The 20,832-nt window shown below is 30.0% G+C and overlaps 5 protein-coding genes across 9 annotated transcripts; 3 read left to right on the top strand and 2 right to left on the bottom strand.

The window, feature by feature from the left end:
• The first annotated feature begins 42 nt into the window (after positions 1-42).
• On the top strand, positions 43-2,770 carry LOC109594539 (protein angel homolog 2). 4 transcript variants are annotated; one of them, XM_049969865.1, is made up of 8 exons: positions 43-134; positions 337-414; positions 1,102-1,296; positions 1,348-1,411; positions 1,600-1,906; positions 1,963-2,123; positions 2,176-2,437; positions 2,524-2,770. In XM_049969865.1, exons 1-8 carry the CDS (start codon positions 126-128, stop codon positions 2,681-2,683), a joined length of 1,236 nt encoding a protein of 411 aa, XP_049825822.1. In that variant the 5' UTR covers positions 43-125; the 3' UTR covers positions 2,684-2,770. The 4 variants fall into 4 exon arrangements, with proteins under 4 accessions (XP_049825822.1, XP_049825820.1, XP_019865315.2 ...); XM_049969863.1 differs by having other exon boundaries at positions 80-134; positions 337-1,029; positions 1,079-1,296; XM_020009756.2 differs by lacking the exon at positions 43-134 and having other exon boundaries at positions 142-1,029; positions 1,079-1,296.
• A 108-nt stretch (positions 2,771-2,878) lies between these two features.
• Positions 2,879-9,378, bottom strand: LOC109594576 (heat shock 70 kDa protein 4). Of its 2 annotated transcripts, none has more exons than XM_049969610.1 (10): positions 9,112-9,378; positions 7,728-7,926; positions 7,484-7,667; positions 6,866-7,157; positions 6,401-6,812; positions 6,162-6,342; positions 5,665-5,999; positions 4,677-5,034; positions 3,762-3,867; positions 2,879-3,704 (listed from the first exon to the last, which is right to left on the bottom strand). In XM_049969610.1, the coding sequence occupies exons 1-10, from the start codon at positions 9,225-9,227 to the stop codon at positions 3,374-3,376; spliced, it is 2,514 nt and encodes an 837-aa protein (XP_049825567.1). In that variant the 5' UTR covers positions 9,228-9,378; the 3' UTR covers positions 2,879-3,373. The 2 variants fall into 2 exon arrangements, with proteins under 2 accessions (XP_049825567.1, XP_019865351.2); XM_020009792.2 differs by having other exon boundaries at positions 5,716-5,999; positions 9,112-9,377.
• Positions 9,379-11,765: 2,387 nt separating this feature from the next.
• On the top strand, positions 11,766-15,070 carry LOC109594538 (calcineurin subunit B type 2). Its single transcript, XM_020009755.2, has 5 exons — positions 11,766-12,000; positions 12,186-12,225; positions 12,416-12,592; positions 12,643-12,764; positions 13,557-15,070. Exons 1-5 carry the CDS (start codon positions 11,998-12,000, stop codon positions 13,725-13,727), a joined length of 513 nt encoding a protein of 170 aa, XP_019865314.1. The 5' UTR covers positions 11,766-11,997; the 3' UTR covers positions 13,728-15,070.
• Positions 15,071-15,422: 352 nt separating this feature from the next.
• LOC109594566 (uncharacterized) lies at positions 15,423-16,162 on the bottom strand. The gene is made up of 2 exons (XM_020009782.2): positions 15,778-16,162; positions 15,423-15,724 (listed from the first exon to the last, which is right to left on the bottom strand). Exons 1-2 carry the CDS (start codon positions 15,995-15,997, stop codon positions 15,531-15,533), a joined length of 414 nt encoding a protein of 137 aa, XP_019865341.1. The 5' UTR covers positions 15,998-16,162; the 3' UTR covers positions 15,423-15,530.
• Positions 16,163-16,801: 639 nt separating this feature from the next.
• LOC109594555 (transmembrane protein 272) lies at positions 16,802-20,776 on the top strand. Its single transcript, XM_020009774.2, has 5 exons — positions 16,802-17,079; positions 17,136-17,246; positions 17,923-18,045; positions 18,881-19,021; positions 19,204-20,776. Exons 1-5 carry the CDS (start codon positions 16,953-16,955, stop codon positions 19,419-19,421), a joined length of 720 nt encoding a protein of 239 aa, XP_019865333.2. The 5' UTR covers positions 16,802-16,952; the 3' UTR covers positions 19,422-20,776.
• Positions 20,777-20,832: the final 56 nt, after the last annotated feature.

Below are 20,832 nucleotides of genomic sequence, written 5' to 3'. Positions count from 1 at the left end.
TCCAATTTTTATTGCTATTTAACTGAGTTTGTGGGTACTGAGATGAACTGATTACTATATATATATATATATATATATATATATATATAGTGTTGTATAACGCGGTTTAACAGTAAAAGTTCACCATGAAACTCGTAAGTTAATAACGATATTAATTAAACAAAATTGCAGTTATCTAAATGAATAATAAAATATATAAAGTTTTTAAACAATTTGTGACATCTATAACAAAGCATAACCTTAAAAATAATTCAGTAAACAAAATCGTTGAAATGTCATCCAAACGAATGCATCCTTCCACACAGTCTACTAGTAATGAATTTCAAATTTATCCAGATTCAGCTGTTGGCAGTTCTAACTGTGATTTTAGTCCAAGCAGAAGTGAACAAAACATTCAGTGTACCCCTAATCAGGAAAGTATGCCTACTTATACTTATGTGCCTCCCAAACCCCTCTTTGGTCCAAATACTAGTAACCAAAACAGTCAGTTTGTTCATCATCAAGAGAGCATGTCTAGTTATAAGTACATACCCCCCAAGCCTCTTTTTGGCCCAAACAGTAAAAATGAAAACTATAAAACCCCAAATTGTGGGAGCAGTCCTAGTTACAGCTATCCACAACCTCCACAACCTTCTTTTGTTCAAAACAACAATCAAAACTTGCAATATAATTACCCATATTATAGAAGCATGCCAAACAGTAATAATCAAAACTTATCATATTACAACCCATATTGCTCCAATGCACCTCTCCCTCCACATCCATCAATGCCTTTAATGAATTCACCATTTGGGTTTCCTAATGTATATACCGCAAATAACGTGTATTCATATCAAAATTACTATGCAAATATGTCTACAAATGCATATGATGAACAACACACAGTGCATAGAAGTTATTCTGAATCATCAATCTCACAAAATAAAAATTCAAAACAAGGCTTCAAGATAGTTGGAAATAATATACAGATTATTTGTAGACAACAATCTGAGCCTAATCTTTCTAAAAGAAACGTCAAAAATCGTAAAAGTAAGAATCATGTAAATGATTGTGCAATCTTTTACTTAATATTTTTTAGAGCAATCTATTTTATCCCTCAGGCAATGGGAGTCAAGAACTGGTAACATGACTAGTAACAAACCTGGTTTTCAATTTACCTTGATGAGTTACAATGTCTTGGCACAGGACCTCATCTTGAATCATGCATATTTATATAATAACCATGACCAAAAATCCTTACCATGGGAAACTAGATGGAATAAATTGATGAATGAAATTAAAACTATTGATCCAGATGTAAGTTAATTATAAGATGTTTAGTGTTTATTCTACTAGGAACTATTTTAGATTTTATGTCTTCAAGAAGTACAAAAGACCCATTTAGATTATTACAAAGCATTAGAGACTTTAGGTGGGTAGCATTAATATGGAATAATTTAGAAATTAGGTTTTAGATAAATTGTCATTTGTATTAGATGAGTAATTTTTTATACATGTCCAGTTTAGAATGTATTATTGTTGTTGTTATCTTTCTTTTCCACCTTGGTTGTAAATTTAAAATGTTTAATGTACTATATTTTATATATGTTGATATTTCAGGCTATCAAAGCTTATACAAGAAGAGAACCAGTGATGAATATAGTGATGGTTGTGCAATCTTTTTTAAATCTGACAAAATTGTGTTATCAGAATACATTACTGTGGAGTTCAAACAAACTGGTCCGCTTCTAAACCGCAACAATGTGGCAATAATCACCAAGTTGGCACCAAAAGATAATATTGAACAGGAATTCGTGGTTGCTACCACGCATTTGTTGTACAATCCGAAACGGGAAGATGTACGACTTGCTCAAGTTCAGCTTTTGTTAGCGGAAATTGACAGAATAGCATTTAAAGCACTCGTCAAGTATGTTTTAATTTTAATATGTTTCTGAAATATACTTTATATAAAAAACTTTTCAGTGGAAAACATACGTACCTGCCGACCATAATAACTGGGGACTTCAATACTCCACCGCAATCATTTGTGTACAGTTTTATAACAGAGGGTAATCTCAATTTAAAAGCTACGATGACACAAGACTACAGGCGAAGCATATTACCAGCAGCCCTTAAAATTACAAGTAGTTCAGTTCAGTTTTTCTTTAAAATTGATTTTCAAATGCATTATTTCAGACAACTCACAACATAATATTATTGTAAAATTAAGACAAACGTTGGCGAATGTAACCCGACGTGAAGAAGAAAACATGATAGAAATTGGCAATAGTGACGTAGAATATATCAAGACGGTGCCTAACGTGACGAATGATTTTGATTCGTTTTCGAATGGCGAAATCACACATAATTTTCCATTTCAATCTGTGTATAAACCTCGAGAGAAAGGTGCTACGACAAACCAAAATAAGTGGCTAATGGTCGATTATATATTTTACAGGTAATTTTGACATTATTTAGATATGTCATTATGATTTTGAAATAAAGCAAATTACTTTTCAATTATTTCTTGTATCATGATTTTAGTGGCCAAAGACGAAATAAAATTGTTGAAGAGGACAAGCTAAAACTACTGATGACGTTTAAATTACCAACAAAAAAGGAATTGGGAAATATGCTAATTCCAAATCATGAGTTGGGATCTGACCATCTGTCTTTGGCAGCAAAATTCAAATTGGAATTTTAAATTCTATGTTCATATATTTGTAATATACACAAAAAATTATAAAAGTTTATGTTATTGTTTAATTAATAAAGTATTTTTTATTCCGTTCGTATTAATTTTATTTAATTTGTATTTACTTTTCAAATTTGAATTTTATATATAAATTCGTGAAAAAATTAGGAATTTATAACTTGTTTGTTGGTTTAATAAAACTCATTATTCTGTTTGTATTTTATTAAACACAATTAAAAAATGTACAACAAATTACCTGATTGTTAAATAATTTAGATGGAATGAAGCCATTATTACAGCCAAAATAATATTATCCAATTGCATTAGAAAAAAATACTAACATTTCACTTGTGCATTAAAAAGCCTAGCTGATTAAGTAGAAATACAGACATCTTCCAGCACTGGGTGAAGAAAATCTTGTCCTGTGGCAATGGGAAAGGTGTTTGAAATTAAACCAGCAATGTTATTCTACTAGTGGGAGTAAACACAAGTTTGTTATATAGGGAAGTGTGGTTGTAGTAAATCAAAATATCCAACTACAAAAAATTATACTAATAATATACAACCACATTTGCCAATAGATAACAATCTGGTGAAGTAAACTTCAAATTTACATTTAAAACTGACGATTATGACAACGACCATCAGTTCTCTCCTATCATAAATATATTAATTTAAAAAAATAAACTAGTATAAAACTTATGTCGATTGCCAATCCATCTTCTCCCCCTGTGTGTTCTCCTGGTTGTTCTGTTCCTCCGTCTTCGTTTCGCCGTCACCGGCTGGTTTTTCCTCTTTGGGTGGTGAGGGTGCTTTAGGAGCTGGTTTGTTTAATATTACGTTCACTGTGTTCTCAAAGTTGGACTTTTCCTGTCTTATTTGAGCCACAGTCACCGGTGGCGGCAAATGTTTGGGTGCGGATATAGATTTTTGTCTGGCCGAATGCAACCACTCATAAGAATGTTTGAACGCCTGTTCCACATTATGTACTTCATCATTAGTCAAGTGAGCATACTTCGGATTGTTCTCTCTGAAATAATTAATGTTTTATTCAACTGAAGCAAAAAATTATATATCAAGAACTTACTTGATCAGATCTAAAGCTTTCTGGCACAGCTGCAAGCTCTTGGCAAAATCTTCGATTACTACCGGCCTTAATTCACATTCAACTTTGCGGGTTTGTACTGGCTCCCCTGTAATTAAACAATCACTTTTATACAATTGCGAATAATAATAAACAATTAGTGTTTAGGAGTAAAATGAATGATATGAATACCGTTGCTATCAAACACCCAAATATGTAATGTATTTTAAATAATATTAAATACATATATCATAAAATATTATTAACGCAGGTGATAAGATCATGTAACTGTCGATTACAGAAGTGTATCTTGTTTAGTGTTAACAATAAACGAAATTATCATATCACATACCTGAGTTTTAATTTAATCAGGGCTGGTATTACAATATTCTACAACAGATTTGTTTACCGCAGGAAGCGACAAAAGAGAAGCTGGAGAATCCATTTTTAGATAAATGAAGTGAGTACAGTCATAATAATTTGGATAGTGGTTAGAATAATACAAATGTTATTAAGAATTAATTAAGGTACAAATTTTAAAATGCAAGAAATAAAATTCGCAGCAGCTTCGTTTAAGTTAATTAAATATAAATAAGTGGCTTCTTTAATGTAGGACTGGGTAAAGTTAATTTAAGAAACCACTTCGAATTATTTGAACTTTTATATTTGTTACACTAAACTAATTTGGGTTTAAATTGGTTAATAACAGAACTGTACTTTTCCATTATCTTATCCAACCCCAGTATGTGGCTGTAAGAAATTCATCAAAATCAATTTTTTAAATTTTGTATACTTAAGGTTTTTGTATTCCCAATACCCGAAATTGGTTGTAAATAAAATAATATTTATAAATCATAAAGAAAATGATGAATAGATCCAATACATTTTTAAAATATGAAATAAGTTGATAAGACGTACCTTTTGATTTAAGTTCCGCCAGTTTGTCGATGTAAATCTGCCTGTTGCAGTCCTCACCCTCTTCGTACAACCAATTTTCCATTTCGTCAAGTTGTCGAACGAGTGCGTCGCGATCGCTCTCTAAAATGTACTGGCCAAGTTCGTCATCTGATGATACTTTGCTCCTCAGTTCGTAGACGTATTCTTCGAGCGCATTCCTGGCGTCCGCACGTTCTTTTTCTTGACGGTCGGACGCAATCATCTTGAATTCTTGCTCGGTGAATTGGTTGAGTTCTACTTGCGAGAAACCGAAGGTGAGAGCCTCTAAAGGCAGGTCGATAGCTTTGATCACCTGTTTCTTTTTCTTGTCCTTATCCTCCTGCAATATGAATGGGTTTGATCAAAACAGGATTTTATTAAAATTAAATTCGACATCACATTCACGAGTAACAAATCAAGAGTAATCGTGTTTTCTATATTTAAGAACAACACTGTTATTAATATGAATATATTAACAGAAAATTATGAATGAATGGTTTGTGCTGTCTGTTGTCAATGTGTGGCTTATATTAATGATTTACAGTCCTTTATGTATTTTTACACAACCAACAAATGTTTTTGAAGTATGATCATTGTCCCATTCCTGGTAACATTTAAAAAAAGTAACAGAGAAACTCAAAATAAGACATAGCAATGGAAAAGCAAATAAAAATGAAAAGAGTAAGTAATTCCTGTTGAAAATAAAAACCATTGAAAGCTACAACAGGAAAAACTTATCATAAAAGGTTGAACAGCAAAGGATGCATTTGTGAAATAACAAAGGAAAAAAAACAAACAAGACAATGGGAAAGGGTCTAACAACAATTAATTAAAAAATCACATGACTAAAGATATAGAAAAAAAAAACAGAAAACAGTGGAATAAAACCACAAAAGAAATACGGCAAAGACAAAAAGTAAAAAAAAGAGAAAGATTAGCCAGCCAGCAGTGGCGGGAACTGAATGCGTACCCCGCTGAACCAGCCGCTTATTTTCTTCGTCCAGCTTACGCCGGAGCCTACCTCAGCTGGCTGCTGCTGCGCCCCATCGGTATTCTGTGGGCCGTTGCCGTCCGTCATTGGGGCATCCGCCTCGTTGCCACCTTCCGCACCATTCTTGGCGCCGTCCTCGCGCTGCGGGGCGTCGCCGTTCTCCATTTGTTCCTGGTCCGGCGATGAGTCCTTCGCTTCGTACAGCGAAGCACTGGATACGGTCATGATTCCATGCAGGTTCACGCGTACCTTCACCTTCACCTTTTGCGCTTTGCCGTCGGTGTTTGGTTTTATGTCTTTCACGATCCAAGTGCCTGTAAAAAGGATCAGAGTAATACAACTACACCTTATTCTCTTTTTACACGAATAGTTTTGTTTTAACTCGATTTTCAATATTCTATGAATTTTTCTTTAATATTTTTTTTCGAAGTATTCATGCATTTTCAAATTTAATAATGGAGATAAGTGATACTTACCAATATTTTTGTCCGGATATGGTACATTACCGGAATAAGCAGCTTTAATTGCAAATGGCTCTTGTCTATAGAACGTAAGTATTTTTGAGAAAGGAACAGGTTGATTGACTGGGAACACCTCCATTTCGCCAGCAGATTCCCCGCTAGGACTGGCATCCCAAGACACTGAGATTGGGAAACTCTGTAAGGATAATAATCAGTTATGTCTCCACTCAATTAGTCCTAATACTGTTACATACCTGTACATCAGTAACACTGAAGTCCTTAACCCTAACAGCAGGCGAGAGCATGGCGCATTGCAACGCACAGCCCCTGCTCACTGCCTCGTCCTGGTTCAACGTTGTGCTGGGCACCTTTTTGAACACCTTCTCAATGAGTTGTTTAATGGCTGGTATTCTAGTAGATCCACCGACAATCTCCACTGCATGGATGTCCTCCAAAGGTAGATTGGACTTGTCCAGGCAGTTGCGGAGGGTCTCTTCCACACGGACAAACAACGAGCTGGCCATCTGTTCGAAGTCGGCACGTTTCATGTCACCGTGGACATCTTTGTCGTTCATGAAACACTCGATGTTCAAGGGCAAGGTGGTCGAATTAGCTGACATATGTTTTTTCAGTTTCTCAACTTCAGTTAACAGTCGCAGGAACGCCCTAAAAACCGATGCGATGGTAAAATGATAAAAAATCAAAATTTACGTACATACCTTGGATTGGTACTAGCATCGACTTTGTATTTCGTCTGGAACTCTTTGCAAAAATGATTGGCGAGCAGAAGATCAAAATCCCTGCCACCAAGATTGGGGTCAGACGCCGTCGACAGCATTTTGAGCTTGCCCTTGTGGAAGGCGACGGCAAACACCTGCAGCGAGGAGTTGCCACAATCAACGAACACGACATTACGTGGCTTCTCTTCCGGCGCCGGCAAGTCCTGCTTGTAAATGCCGTAACAGAGGGCCGTGGCAGCCGTTTCGTTGAACAATCTAAGTACATTCAATCCTGTAACAAGCAATTATGCAGTATTTACCGAACAAAATCTATTTAAATAATTTATTTTTTGTTTACCGATAATCATTAGAACACTGATTCATAAGTGTAATAATTGTAGCAATTATAGTGTTAATTCTAATAATAGTGATACGTTTTTCAATGTTGATAAATCTGTTGTTCCATTACACTAATAAAAATCCCACATTTGTTAATTAAAACGATTGAAAATAACACCACAACCTTGACAGAAATATATCATTTTCGCGTTAGATAACATTTCTTTTTATATGCACATATTGTCGCAATTAAGGTACAATATAAAATTAAACACATACCAGCAATCGCAGCCGAATCCAATAAAGCTTTTCTTTCATTGTTGGTGAAATATGATGGTACAGATATAACACAGTCATTGATTGGAGTTCCCAAAGCGGTGCTCGCGATGTCTTTCAACTTGGTCAAAAGCATGGCCAAACATTGCTCAGGCGAAAAGACGTGTTCCTCATTTAAATAATTAACCTGAAATGAATGGAGTTATTTTTAGTATTAAACAGGAATTGAACCGGCTGAAAATGTTACCTTTATTCCTATATTTCCGTTAGCTACTTCGATAACATTAAATGGCAATGTTTGAAGCTCCCTTTGAACATGAGGATCGCGAAACTTTCTGCCTATGAGCCTTTTCAAGCCATAAACGGTGTTTTTCATGTTTGTCACTTGTTGATTTTTGGCGGCCACGCCGAGGATGCGGTTTTTTCCAGAAAATGCAATACATGTTCTGAAGTAGAAGAATTATTTTAATTGTTAATTATGATAATTTGGGTCCATCAGCACAATTTCATTACTTTGTTTCACTGAAACTTCGTTTGAAAAAATTGACAATAATTATGTAATTTAAAAATTTTTAAGTAAATTTTGGTCTTATTATAAACGAAATAAACAAATGCTTTGTTTATTAAGAAGTCAGAAAAAACTCAAATAATAATAAAATTTGATTTGATGAATAAGAGTTTATCTTATTAAATAAATAAGTATAAAGAGGGAAAATAAAGGAGATAATACGACAATTTTTAAACTCAATATTAGACCTTGTACATTTTTTTATCTATTAAAATTTTACTAACCTTTACATTTCAGTTTTAAAGTCACACACTTCTTTTAGAAGTTTACAAAATAATATAAATCCAGTCACACATAATGAATAAGAAAATGTATATTGATTAATTATATATTTAAAATAATATTACATTGAGTATTTTGTAGGAGACATGCCACAATTTTTTAATTACTTAATTTACAAGAAAATTTTCTTATCTAGAAATCTTATAAGAAAAGTTAATCAATAAATATGTGATTTAAATCTGCTTGACAAATTTTATAGTTCAAGTTATTAGTCAAATGTGACTATTTACGAAAACGAAATTTAATTCAAAATTTAAAATGTCTTTAATTATCTTATTGATTACATAATCAATAAATTGAAACATAAATTTTAGTAAAGTATGTGTTAATCATATTTTTATTTTTAGTTTAGGTAATTTTGCAATAACATGCACATGTTAAAATTTGCTGCTAGGTTAGAAATAAATGAGAGAAACAAATAGTAAATCTAATTTTACTTATTTGTATAAATAAAACAGGTGTCTGATAAAGATTAAAAACTTTATGATACTCCTATAACAGAATTGAAAAAACGATGTAACAACGGAAACAGGAAGTTTTTATATTGTAACCACAAGAAAGAATATCCATTTGTGGTAAACAATAGAATTCGATTTCTGAATTAACCTACAAAACACCCACGACATAAAAAAGCGTAATCTTTCCCAAATTTGGTAAAATTCTTCTAGAACACACGTAAAATGAAAAGTTAAAATGCAGATCAAGGTTGCATTAGGCGCGAGTTTAAACGGGGAACACATCAAAAGACGAAATACTAATAAAAAAACGACTTATTACTTACGGTGTGGCCCTTAAACTGTAGTCATTTGCGATGGTCTCAATTCCGCCTGCCTTTGCAGCAGCTACATAACAAGACTCGTTGCCCAAGTCGATTCCTATGACTGACATTGCGGCCATTGTTGCAGATTTTTAAGCGAATTTCTAAATGACAATTGTATAAAACAGCAGTGCAATCGTGGATCACAGTAAATGCGCTCTGGAATGATAGATGTGTTAGTTGTTTTCCATAAAAACCGAATCAGACACAACGTGCCGGTTACTCGCAAGTCACTGAAATGAAACTGACAGTACCAACTTAACAGGCTTGACAGTTACCGTATCTGGAATGTTCCAGAATAGCCTCATCTTTTTTTAAATCAATAATCAGTCATAGATGAGAAAGAGAGAGATAAAACGTTTGTCAAGGAAACGACTTGATCAACGTGTTTGGCCAATTCACATGCGACTTTACCTATCGATGCGTGTCCGATAAATTTCAAAAAGCGCGGCAATATTTTACGTACATTTTCGGCAGTGACGTCGCAAGTTGGTTTTGCTATAAGGGGCGGTTCATTAACCGACGGCATATTTCTAGAAACTACTGGAAATGTGAATTATAAAGATCGTTGGCTATATTTAATTTTATATTTAGGATTTAATTTTTTAAAAAATTCAAAAATTTTGCTCAATTTTAAACATATCTACTAATAAATCTGATAAAATTCACAAAACCATATTATGGAAGAGCGAAATATTTCCCAAACTAAATACCTTAAGGATATAAGAAATTTATGAATATATGAATAATTTATAATTCAATCTAAACTTTGTCTCATTCACATTATCCCGTATAACAATTTATTTTTAAATTGTAGGGTATTAACTTAGAATACATCAACTTTATTATAAGAATTTAAAAAATATATAATTTTATATAAAAAAAAAAAATTAAAAGTAACTAAAATATTTTTAATATTTTGGGGAGGAAACTAAATAATTTATTCTTTTATTATACTCTAATATGTGACGAGTTATTAGACCCTTCAAGGACATCCCATATTAAATTTTAAATAAAAGTACTTATTTACTGTTAAATATTTTTATTTAAGCCAAAATTTGTTTAAGGAGCCATTTTAAGAGCTCCTTTATTTAAAAAGTAAAAAAATATACATTACTTAACCCATTTCTATACTTTATAGAATATAACAGCTTTCTATAACATATTTCATGTATCTTTTACTCAAACATGTATTTAGTTTTGTTTCCAAATTCTTGTTTGTTTTATCCAAACATGACATGAAAAGTTATATCAGACAACTAATAGTATAAAATCATAGAAAATATTACGCAATTTCTAGTTTGTCAGACGTAAATCCATTTTTGACACAATACAATTTTTGATATAATATTCATTCAATTTTTGTTTATTAATCAATGTATGTAACATAAGCAATTACACTTAATTTTTTAAACCTTAATTATCCTGCTTTCTCTTATTATTATGCATCACTATTCGCAAATTATATAGGAAATATATAACATGTATATTAAAACCAATTTTTTATTATGCGAATATTTTAATTTACGTGAACTTAATCCATATTAACACAATTTTATTCGAGAACTTCATTTAAATCTTTTTAACATTAATAATTGAGCATAGAGTAGATTTTACACTTATAAGGTATACTTTGACTTTAGATTAAAAATATATACTTACTTGGTTTCACATAAAGACCCTTAGACTCTCAACTTGCTACTTGCAGTTGCTAATAAATGTCTTTTACCTGAAATTCATTATATTTTTTGCACATGAGACTAATAATCTAATATTAATATAAGAATATATAATATTAGTATAATACAAAATAATAATTTAAATGAATTAACAAAAAAATTTTTGTATTTTTTCGTATAACTATAAAAATAAATTTATTAATGTTTCAGATATATTAAAAAGATGAAAAACTGGTAACAAAAATACAAAAAACATTAAATATTTCAATTATTTTAATACTTTTAACTAGATTTGTAAGGATACTTTTAATTAATACTAAATTATTTTATAAATTTTATTCTTCAAACCATTGTTAAATAAACTTAGACGGGCTTTTAATATGTGTTACTTAATTAATATTACATACATATTTTATTCTTCTAATTATTTGAATAATGATTATTAAGTTTATTAATTAATATATGAATATAATAATTTTATACTTATATTCACTGGATAAATGATCTGAACCAGTGTTGAATAATATGGAGTATAATTATCTTAATATTTTTAAAACGAATTATAATTATAAATTATATTTATTTATTAGATATTTTTTTATAAATATTGTCGGTATAAATCAGTATGACGTTTTTAATGAAGGTTTCATTTTAAAAATCTCTTTTAAATAAGTCCATTTATAAACTTATAGTAATGTGTTGTTTATTTATTTTAATTAACTACGGAATTTTAAGGTTGTAATGTTCAATATTGATATCCCGGTTAAAGCCAACTAAGTAAGCTAAGCTAGATTTATTATATCGATTAATCAGTTTTGTATGCCTGAAATTATCGTGAAAAACATGTTTAATTTTGCCGCTCTACTTTCAACGCCACCTCTCCATCGAAACATTAAACAATATGGGAAATAATTATCCGTTATCGAAATGCAACAACCAAACAATCAGCGCAAATAAACGCATATTGAAACGTTCACAACAACCGACCGAAAAGTTTTGCGAATCCATTTGGAGTAACAACCGCACATTCCTGCTGACATTCCTGCGAACCAGCAGACATGTGGCGCTATCTGCTGTAGCCCAATCATTAAATTTTCTGTCCGACTCTTCGCAAACACATATCGAAAATAGCAAAATTTATTAAACAGTAGAGTCTCCAAAAGAGCGAACCATGGTGAGTTTATCTGACTTGAAACGATGAAAATTCGTGGGTTATCAGTTTGTTTCAATTTACAAGTGTATCGCTTGTCCGGACTGAATTGTTGATGTTTTCAGCTTAGCCTACTTATTTAGGGGCAAGCCCATTTTTGTTTTATTATTAATATAATTGTCGTTAAATTCGTATATTACGGTTTTTAGGGTAACGAGTCTTCCCTGCCCATGGAGCTATGCTCTAATTGTAAGTATATTTTATTCTCGTCATAAAAAAGGTTAAAATGTTTAATTAAAAAAAAACACAACCTTACTTCAATCGCAGCTATACAAATACACAATAATGTTTTTTATAATTATACATATTTATAGAGAGGTCGGACAATTTGTAAATTATCTGGATCCATCATTTGCATTTTACGATTATTTATTTTTAGTTGATGCCGACGAGATCCGCCGTCTGGGGAAACGTTTCCGCAAACTGGACCTCGACAATTCGGGGGCCCTAAGCATCGATGAGTTTATGTCGCTCCCCGAACTCCAACAAAATCCGCTCGTCCAACGTGTCATCGATATATTCGATGCCGATGGCAACGGTGAAGTCGACTTTAAAGGTAAGAAAATCGGACCGAAACTGTTAAAGTTTGCAGCTGTTGGCTTACAGAGTTCATACAGGGAGTCTCTCAGTTCAGCGTCAAGGGGGATAAGTTGTCCAAATTGAGATTTGCATTTAGAATCTATGACATGGACAATGATGGATACATTTCCAATGGGGAACTGTTTCAGGTAACTGTGTTCTGCTTGTAGATTGTTATTTTGTTTTTCTCTTACTGCCAAGGATCTAATTACGTTCTGTGTGTCATTAAGTTGGCAATGGAACGCTTCGAATTGTCCACTAACATTTTCTATTTATTTAAATTGCTTTTGAGTTGATACTCTAAACATAATAGTTCTTTATTTGTATTTTTAAAAAATGTCATTAATGTGGTACTTCAAATGTTATTATTAGACTTAAGATTTTTTAAAAAAATTGCTGCACGTTCAAGTCTTAATGAAAAAACCGCATTTATTTGGAACTACAGGCATGTAATTGAATTTTAGTGTCTTCAGAATACTTCTTAATTCTTACATGAAATTAGTGGAACTTGAAATAATTTTTAAGTATTAAAAATTACAATTATTTTTTATGATTTTTAAGAAATTTAATTTATTATTATGATTAATAACTTAATTACATACATGTAATGAATTACTTAAAGAAAACCACAGGTATTGTTAGGTATTTTTAAGGTGAATATCATGTTTTTCGAAGTGTTAACAATTATTATTGCGCAAAATGCATATCATAAATTAAAACTTAATTTGTTTAATTATTAAATGCATTCATAACTTGCAAATTTACAACATGACATTTAACTTTGTCTTTTAAAGAAATGATTATTTCAAACAATGCAATAATTATAAAAAAATTGGCATTACAACTGAAAATTACTTTAATTTTAAATAATATTTTTAAAACGTATACATCATTTAATTGTTAATGATATTTACATGTAATCTCTATAAATTTTACTCTAGGTACTCAAAATGATGGTGGGTAATAATTTAAAAGATACCCAGCTCCAGCAAATCGTGGACAAAACCATTCTGTTCGCCGACAAAGACGAAGATGGAAAAATCTCTTTCGAGGAGTTCTGTAACGTCGTTGGCAACACAGACATCCATAAAAAGATGGTTGTCGATGTATAGACCAAAATCTGAAGAGCATTCGAAAATGATATTTTAACGCTTGAACGAACGTTCATTTTTTGGTACGGGCAGACCTGGACGTTCGTTCATGTTTTAAAAACAATTAGATTTTAGTTGTTTAGCCATTGCCGAATTTAAATGTGTATGTATTTAGAAAAAGAATCTATAAACTTGGCTTATTCACGATAATATCTATTGTAATGTTACATAATTTTGTATTTATTATAAAAATGTCTCCGGGTTTGAAATTATTATTTTTGTTTTTGTTAAATAAAAGACTATGATTATTTTTTGAATTTGTTTTTTCACGGATTGAGATAAAGTAAACGTTTTCTTTCCTTGCTTCGTTGGTAATTTTAAAGTAATTTATTACCATCGAAAATACATTTGCTTGCTTATTTTAAATTTCCCGACGAAGTAAGTAAACGTGAATTTTGTTTCAATTTGTACACGTGAACGATTAACTAAATGTAAAAAAATACTAAAAAAATTTGAAGCTAATACTATAACGCATGTTTGTGCTTTTTTGTCTTGTTAAAAATATTTTATAAATCCAAAAAAATCTATATATGTATTATATTATAGTCTTTATACTTTTAATCTAGATGTTGTGTGTATGTTAGCTTAAAGAAATGTATCTTCACTTAAAAAATAACATAATATTTAAGAATTAAAGACACATATAAAAGCTGCTAAAGCTACCCATATAATTGTTTTCGCCTTTCACAACAAAAACTTGTTCTACTTGTCGAAGTTAATGCGAGAATGAACCCTACTATTATAGCTTGTAGGAATTGGTGCATATCATCTCGCATGCAACTTTGTGACGGAGCCTGCTAAAATCGCGTGCAACCACGGTAGGAAATCAAACTTAATCGGAAATCGTGCCTAAGAAACAAAAACTTAACACGTTTTCCCCATTAAAGTTTCGTTTTTTATCCTGTTGTCGCTTTGTAAAAGCGTAATTCCTGGGGATTAGTCGGAGAATAAGACCCTGTGAATCTGTATTCTAGACGCAAATGCACAGAAGTCTCGACATTCGAGGAATACTCTTCAGGGGCACCGCTCGTTTCTTCAATATCTTATAGACTGTCTCGTGCACTCATCCAAGCGCATTTACTTACGCGACATTTACGAAAACAACTGTTGCTTAATTAAATGTTCAGATGGTGTACCTGGGCGGTTTGTTAGATATTACTTCTATCAGAATTGTTGTAGATGTTAAAAACTAGTATATAGATGGAAAGTTCCATATGCTATCACCTGTTCTAATTGTGTTATGTATATATATATACAATAGATTTTCGTTTTATGTTATGTTGATCAATAAAAAATTCATCTTTTTTGTTGTTTTTATATTTGTTGATAATCCGAGTACAGGAATTAGAGTTTTGACAAATGGTTTATAAATAATAAAACTTTAAAATTAATATTTCAAAAGTTTTTTTTTAACTACTTTGACAATAATTTGAAATGTCTGAAATATTTAAAAATATACTTACTTAGGTAAAACGAATTACCATGAACATCTTCAAACTATTGAATTGTGTGATTCTGAATGTTTAATATTCATATATTAATTAATATCTTGTTTATTTTTCTCATAATTATAATTAACTATTACAAAATTCAACAATTATTGCAAAACTTATATAAAATATATAATCGGAAAAAATACACATAATAATAAAAATATATTCAACATTTTAGCATATTTACATTCTATTTAACTTTACTTAAAATTAAAGTATACTTACGTACGTATTACTAAATAATAATATTGTATGGAATAAAAAATGTGTCTTAATAATACTGAACTTTTTGGCAACAAGGCAGTAAATCCAGAACTCCAAAAACAACTTCTGTACAGGTCAGCATTATTGATATAGCCCCTAGGATATATTCCAATTTCAGAACAGGATCTTGAATGAAAAATGTGTAAAGGATCCCACAAATCGACAGCAGGGTTAGTATAACACTGCAAGCAGTGGCCAATGCTAAAAAATTATAGTTACAAATTATTGTTTCTCACTTAAACAATAAACATTACTTCTCCTGTCATCTTTCAATTTTCTAAACAATACGATCTTTAACAGTTCTGCGAACAATCTCGAGAACACCACACTCGCATCTTGCCCTATTTTTGGGGTATCTCTGATACTCCGGTATTTCGCTATGGCCATGATGCTTTCGCATGTCGCAAACACCGGAAAATAAAAGGTATTTAGATAAATCAAACATTCGAACATAAGCTCGGCGTCTAAGTTCATTTTGAAACGGTGGTGATCGACTAGGAAAATCAGGCTTTGGCGCTCCTATTTATAAATTCTCGCCTATATTTTTAAATACGTATCCGCAGTGTTGAACAAGCTATACCGGACATTATTTTTAGATATCACTGCAAACCCAATCTTTCAGTAATTTGAATACAAACTCGGTTTGAAACATTTACAAAATCTTATGAATTATAAAAGTATTAAATATATTCTAATTCTCTTAATTCTAATTTTCTTAATTATTTAAATATTTAGTATTAATTAATTAATATTATTAATTATTAATTAATCTAACATAAAAAATTATAAAAAAAGTTATTTAATTTTAATTCAGGAAACTATTAATATTTTTCGACATTAGCGACTATATAAGTCGCACATGTTTACAGACAGTGTATATAAAAAATTAAAGTCAATAAAAGCTTTACTCTCTTATTTTTAAATTATAAGAAATCAAAATTAAACATAACAATATTAGGGGATCCAAACTAAGAATTTTAAAAATGTATGAATATCTACTAGTCTCTTTTAGGCACTACTTTAATAATAATATCCTAACAATGAAATGAAATCAATTCTGGTTATAAAAATTGATAACATACAAATATTAATTGATTTTTAATAGAATGTGTAAAAATGATTTTTTTTTAATTACTCTTGTTATCATATTAAAAATTTAATATATTTATTATTATTAAAAATTACTATTCTATTTTTGATAGAACTTAATGAACCTCCCTCGTAATAGTATGGATTTCTATCACTATAGACGAAGACACATAGTGACATCAAACGCGCTGTAATTTCTCGGGAGTGAACATTGAGCGTGCAAATATGGTACATTTCTCATTTTGCACGTCAAATTTAAACAAATTCTTCAGTTTTGTTTACATACATCTCTCTTTAATTAGTGCGTAATGTAGATAGAGTGTAGAAAAGTAAAATATAAATGACAGGTGCTAACATAGTTATAAACCCGACACCCCTTTACCATGACCAAGGGGGCACCGTACTACCTTCGGGGTACCGTGAAAATACAGCACCCCCGACTTACGAAGAAGCCATTAATCCCAATGGTGAGTTTAATTGTTATACTTAAATTTGAAGTATTAAAGGGTAAGTTGTGTTTCAGCTCCACCACCATCATATGACTCTCTGTTTGGCAGGGTCAGGGAGGCCCAAAAAACCAGTAAAGGAGTGTTAGATTTCTTGAAAAATATTATCATAATCGTCCTAGGCACCTGTAAGTTGCTTTATTTATAGTAGTTTATTTAAAAATATATATAAAATGTTTGTTTTTGTTATTGTTGATAGCATTTATAAATTATACTGTTTACACTGATTTAAGTCACAGATAAAGTTTATTTTAAATGTGACTCAATAAACAAATTTAAAATAACGAAAAGTCGTAACTTGCATGCTATACACACAATGGAATTATCTATGTGACTCAAGCTTGTAAGAGAAAACTGAATTTCAATTTATTACATATCTTTCTATTGTTTTGGCGAGAAATTCAAGAAAACAAGTTCAAATACCACATAAACATGAATTCTTATTAGTTAACCCACATTTAGAAAAAAGAGAGTATCAGTAATCAAATTATTTAATGTATACAATAATTCCCAAACAGAATAATAATTCTCTTTTGGAAAATTTCCCCAATTATTAAATTCTCCTATTATCAGTTATTTATTTTTTTATTAAAATTATTAAATATATATAACTTTATCATCATACTTTGTCATTCTGCATGTAAAACTTAATTACACAAAAAATCTACTTTTGTTTAATTGGTAAAAAAACTGTATATTTTGAAATTTATCAGTAATTTCTTATTGAAAATTACACCGAATAAAAAGTTCTAGGTATTCATATAGTTTTACTCATACTATTAATACACATTTTTAATGTTTTAGTGGGGTGCACTTTCATACTAGGTGTAACAATTGTAATACCAATTTGTATGATTGTTATGGGTTCAATTTATCTACATGATTGTCCACAAGGAGAATACATTCCCGTTTATTTGTTAGTTGGAGGTGAGTTATCTGATTTATTCTAACTGAAACTTACTAATCAGATTTTCTCAAAAAAATTCTTTTAATTTCAATCTCTTATGATAAATTTGCATAAAAAATATTCCGAATTCTAAACAATATTTTAGAATTTATAGGATTATGGCATGTAGTAATGTAAAAATTTGTTAATCATTCATTTAAGCAATACTAATTGATATTATAATAATTATGTTATTCTGATAAATTATGCATTGAAATTTATTTCTAATAATGTTGAAATACATACTAATTTCCATATATGAAATTGCAATTTATTGATACAAAAAGCAGAACTAATTTTTGATTTATATTAATAATAAACAAATATTCCTTTATTTCATTTTATGTTGATTAATCCATTAATCCTCGGTATTGTAAGTGCATCTGCATAATTTTGTAGTATTTATCTTAATTTACAATAATCTTGTACTAAGTACTTCCGTGTGTTTACAGTTGGAATATTACTTAAGTAAACAAAACAATTTCTGTTTATGATATTAAATTAACATATAATGCACGAAAATTTACAAATTACATATGCACCAAATTTAATTAGTATTTTTAATTGAATGTATGTATGTGCATGATAATAAGATTAAATTTTAAATTTTATTAAGGTTCTGCATAATAATTTCATATTGAATAGAATGGAATAGAATTTATTAAAATAATATTGAAACTAGCCATTAATAAGTTTAAACTTGAACTACTACAACTTGAATTATTAACTATTATTTATTTTTAATTACCAAGTCTGTATTTAGTTTTGATGTAATTGTATATTTTGTAAGTACCTATAAAACAGATAAAATTACAGGTATTTTTGGGATCGTAAAACAATTATTACATTTATCAGCGAGAGTAAGACAAACAGAAGAGGAAAGACAAGAAGAAAATTTACGACAATCTCCCACTCAAACATTACTTAATTGTTTTATGTTGGGGTGGTTTATAATTGGTAAGCAAATTATCTGAAAATATCGTTTTTATTAATTTCTGTGGAAATAATTATTTTAAATTTGCATTTAAACAGCATTAACGGTCAACGGAAAATTATTTATCTTGTTACCTATTTTTATGGAGCTGTTATCATAAATGTAATTTCAGAATATTAATAACCTTGCACATTTTTTATTTTAGGATCCGTATGGGTTTACAAAGAGTATGAACCGAACTTCGATCCGACGTACGGTAAATACTGTAACAAAAATCTTTATCTGTTCGCCTTTTGGCTTATAACATCCGTCTATATCCTACTGGGTGTGATTACCATTTGTCTGTGTTCTATAAGCGTAGCTACCGTTCTGTTTCATGGAGAACAAATTAACGATAACGAAATTTCGGACAGCCTATGGTGAAACAAAAGAATTTGTCATTACAATATACAATTGTATTTTATATTACGCGCAAATGTTGTGGTATTATTTGTTGATTTTAGTTGAAATTCTCTGGATGGAAAAATATTTTGTTATGTAGTTTATGTTTACATCATATAGAATTTTGACTAAAATATTGACAGTATACAATTGCTTAAGCTTCGATACAAACTTGCATAAATAGACGATAATTATTATTTAACTACTTTATAATATGGTCCAAGTGCCAATGTAGTTTTAGGACATGAATTTATAGTAATATATTTTTAATGGTAAAATTGTCAAATTTTATATAAATAGTTTATGATATAAAACATAATTTAAGTCAAAAATGATAATTTGAAATATTAATGAACATTTTCAAATATTTAAAACATATTAATTGTAAAAATTGTCAATTTTGCCACTGTTAGATCTGAACTAATTATGAATATGTAATTAAATACTCACAATTTCTCAAAAAGACATTAATAATTGTAACAAAATACTGTGGTTATATTACTAATATTGTAATGGCAGATAAAATAATCTGTTTTATCTTATTGACATAATTAAACCGTCATTTTTGAACTATCTGTGATATTTAAACTTTTTAACTGATTTCAAAAATTGGTTGTGTTTTCATTTATCTTGTTTTTGTAGTCTGATTTATGTTGACAATAGTTTTATTAATTTTCATGTTCCATCTAATGTTAAGGTCCAATAAATAGCTTACAGATATTCAATGTACCATATTGTATGCTTACTGTACAAAATCTAACTTAAACTTAAATATAAAACTTTTTTATAACATTTTTATGAAGTTGTAATATTCCGTAGTATGGGAGATTCCCAAAAAATAGTTTGAAGTTAGATGTTGTAATCATGTGATTAAAATTGTAAAACTATGTACATTTGTCCATATTGTAAAAAGTATATAACAAATTAATTTAACATTCTTATTTGTTCTAATTTTGTAAAATATTTTAGTACCTGTATGAAGGCAGCGAATTCTTAAATTGTTTAATGAACAACTGTGCAAAATTGGACAAATCACAAATATTGACGTAAACTTAAGAATTCAGAATACAATTGTTCATTAACCAAATTATTGAAAGACTGTTATAAATTTATACTCATTCTAAATGTGTATAAGGTTTTTGTCCAAAAATGAAGGCGTATACGAATATTGATATTTGAATTAATTATTTGTATGTGATCAACATTCCATTTATTTGTGAAGTAATCATGACAGCTATCCACCATTTTATTTAATTTTGCTTTTTATACGTTTGTTACTTATTTATTTCTTGTTATATCAATATTAAAACAAAATAAATAAAAGGTATTTAATCAGACGTAAACAATTTTTATTTCGTTTGGAAATTTCTTCTTAATTCCATGATCTATCAAT

The sequence above is a fragment of the Aethina tumida genome, chromosome 7 (assembly GCF_024364675.1).
Source record: "Aethina tumida isolate Nest 87 chromosome 7, icAetTumi1.1, whole genome shotgun sequence".
Taxonomy (NCBI): Eukaryota; Metazoa; Arthropoda; class Insecta; order Coleoptera; family Nitidulidae; genus Aethina; species Aethina tumida.
The sequence above is the reverse complement of the archived record's forward strand: the minus strand, read 5'-3'. Positions and strand labels throughout refer to the sequence as shown.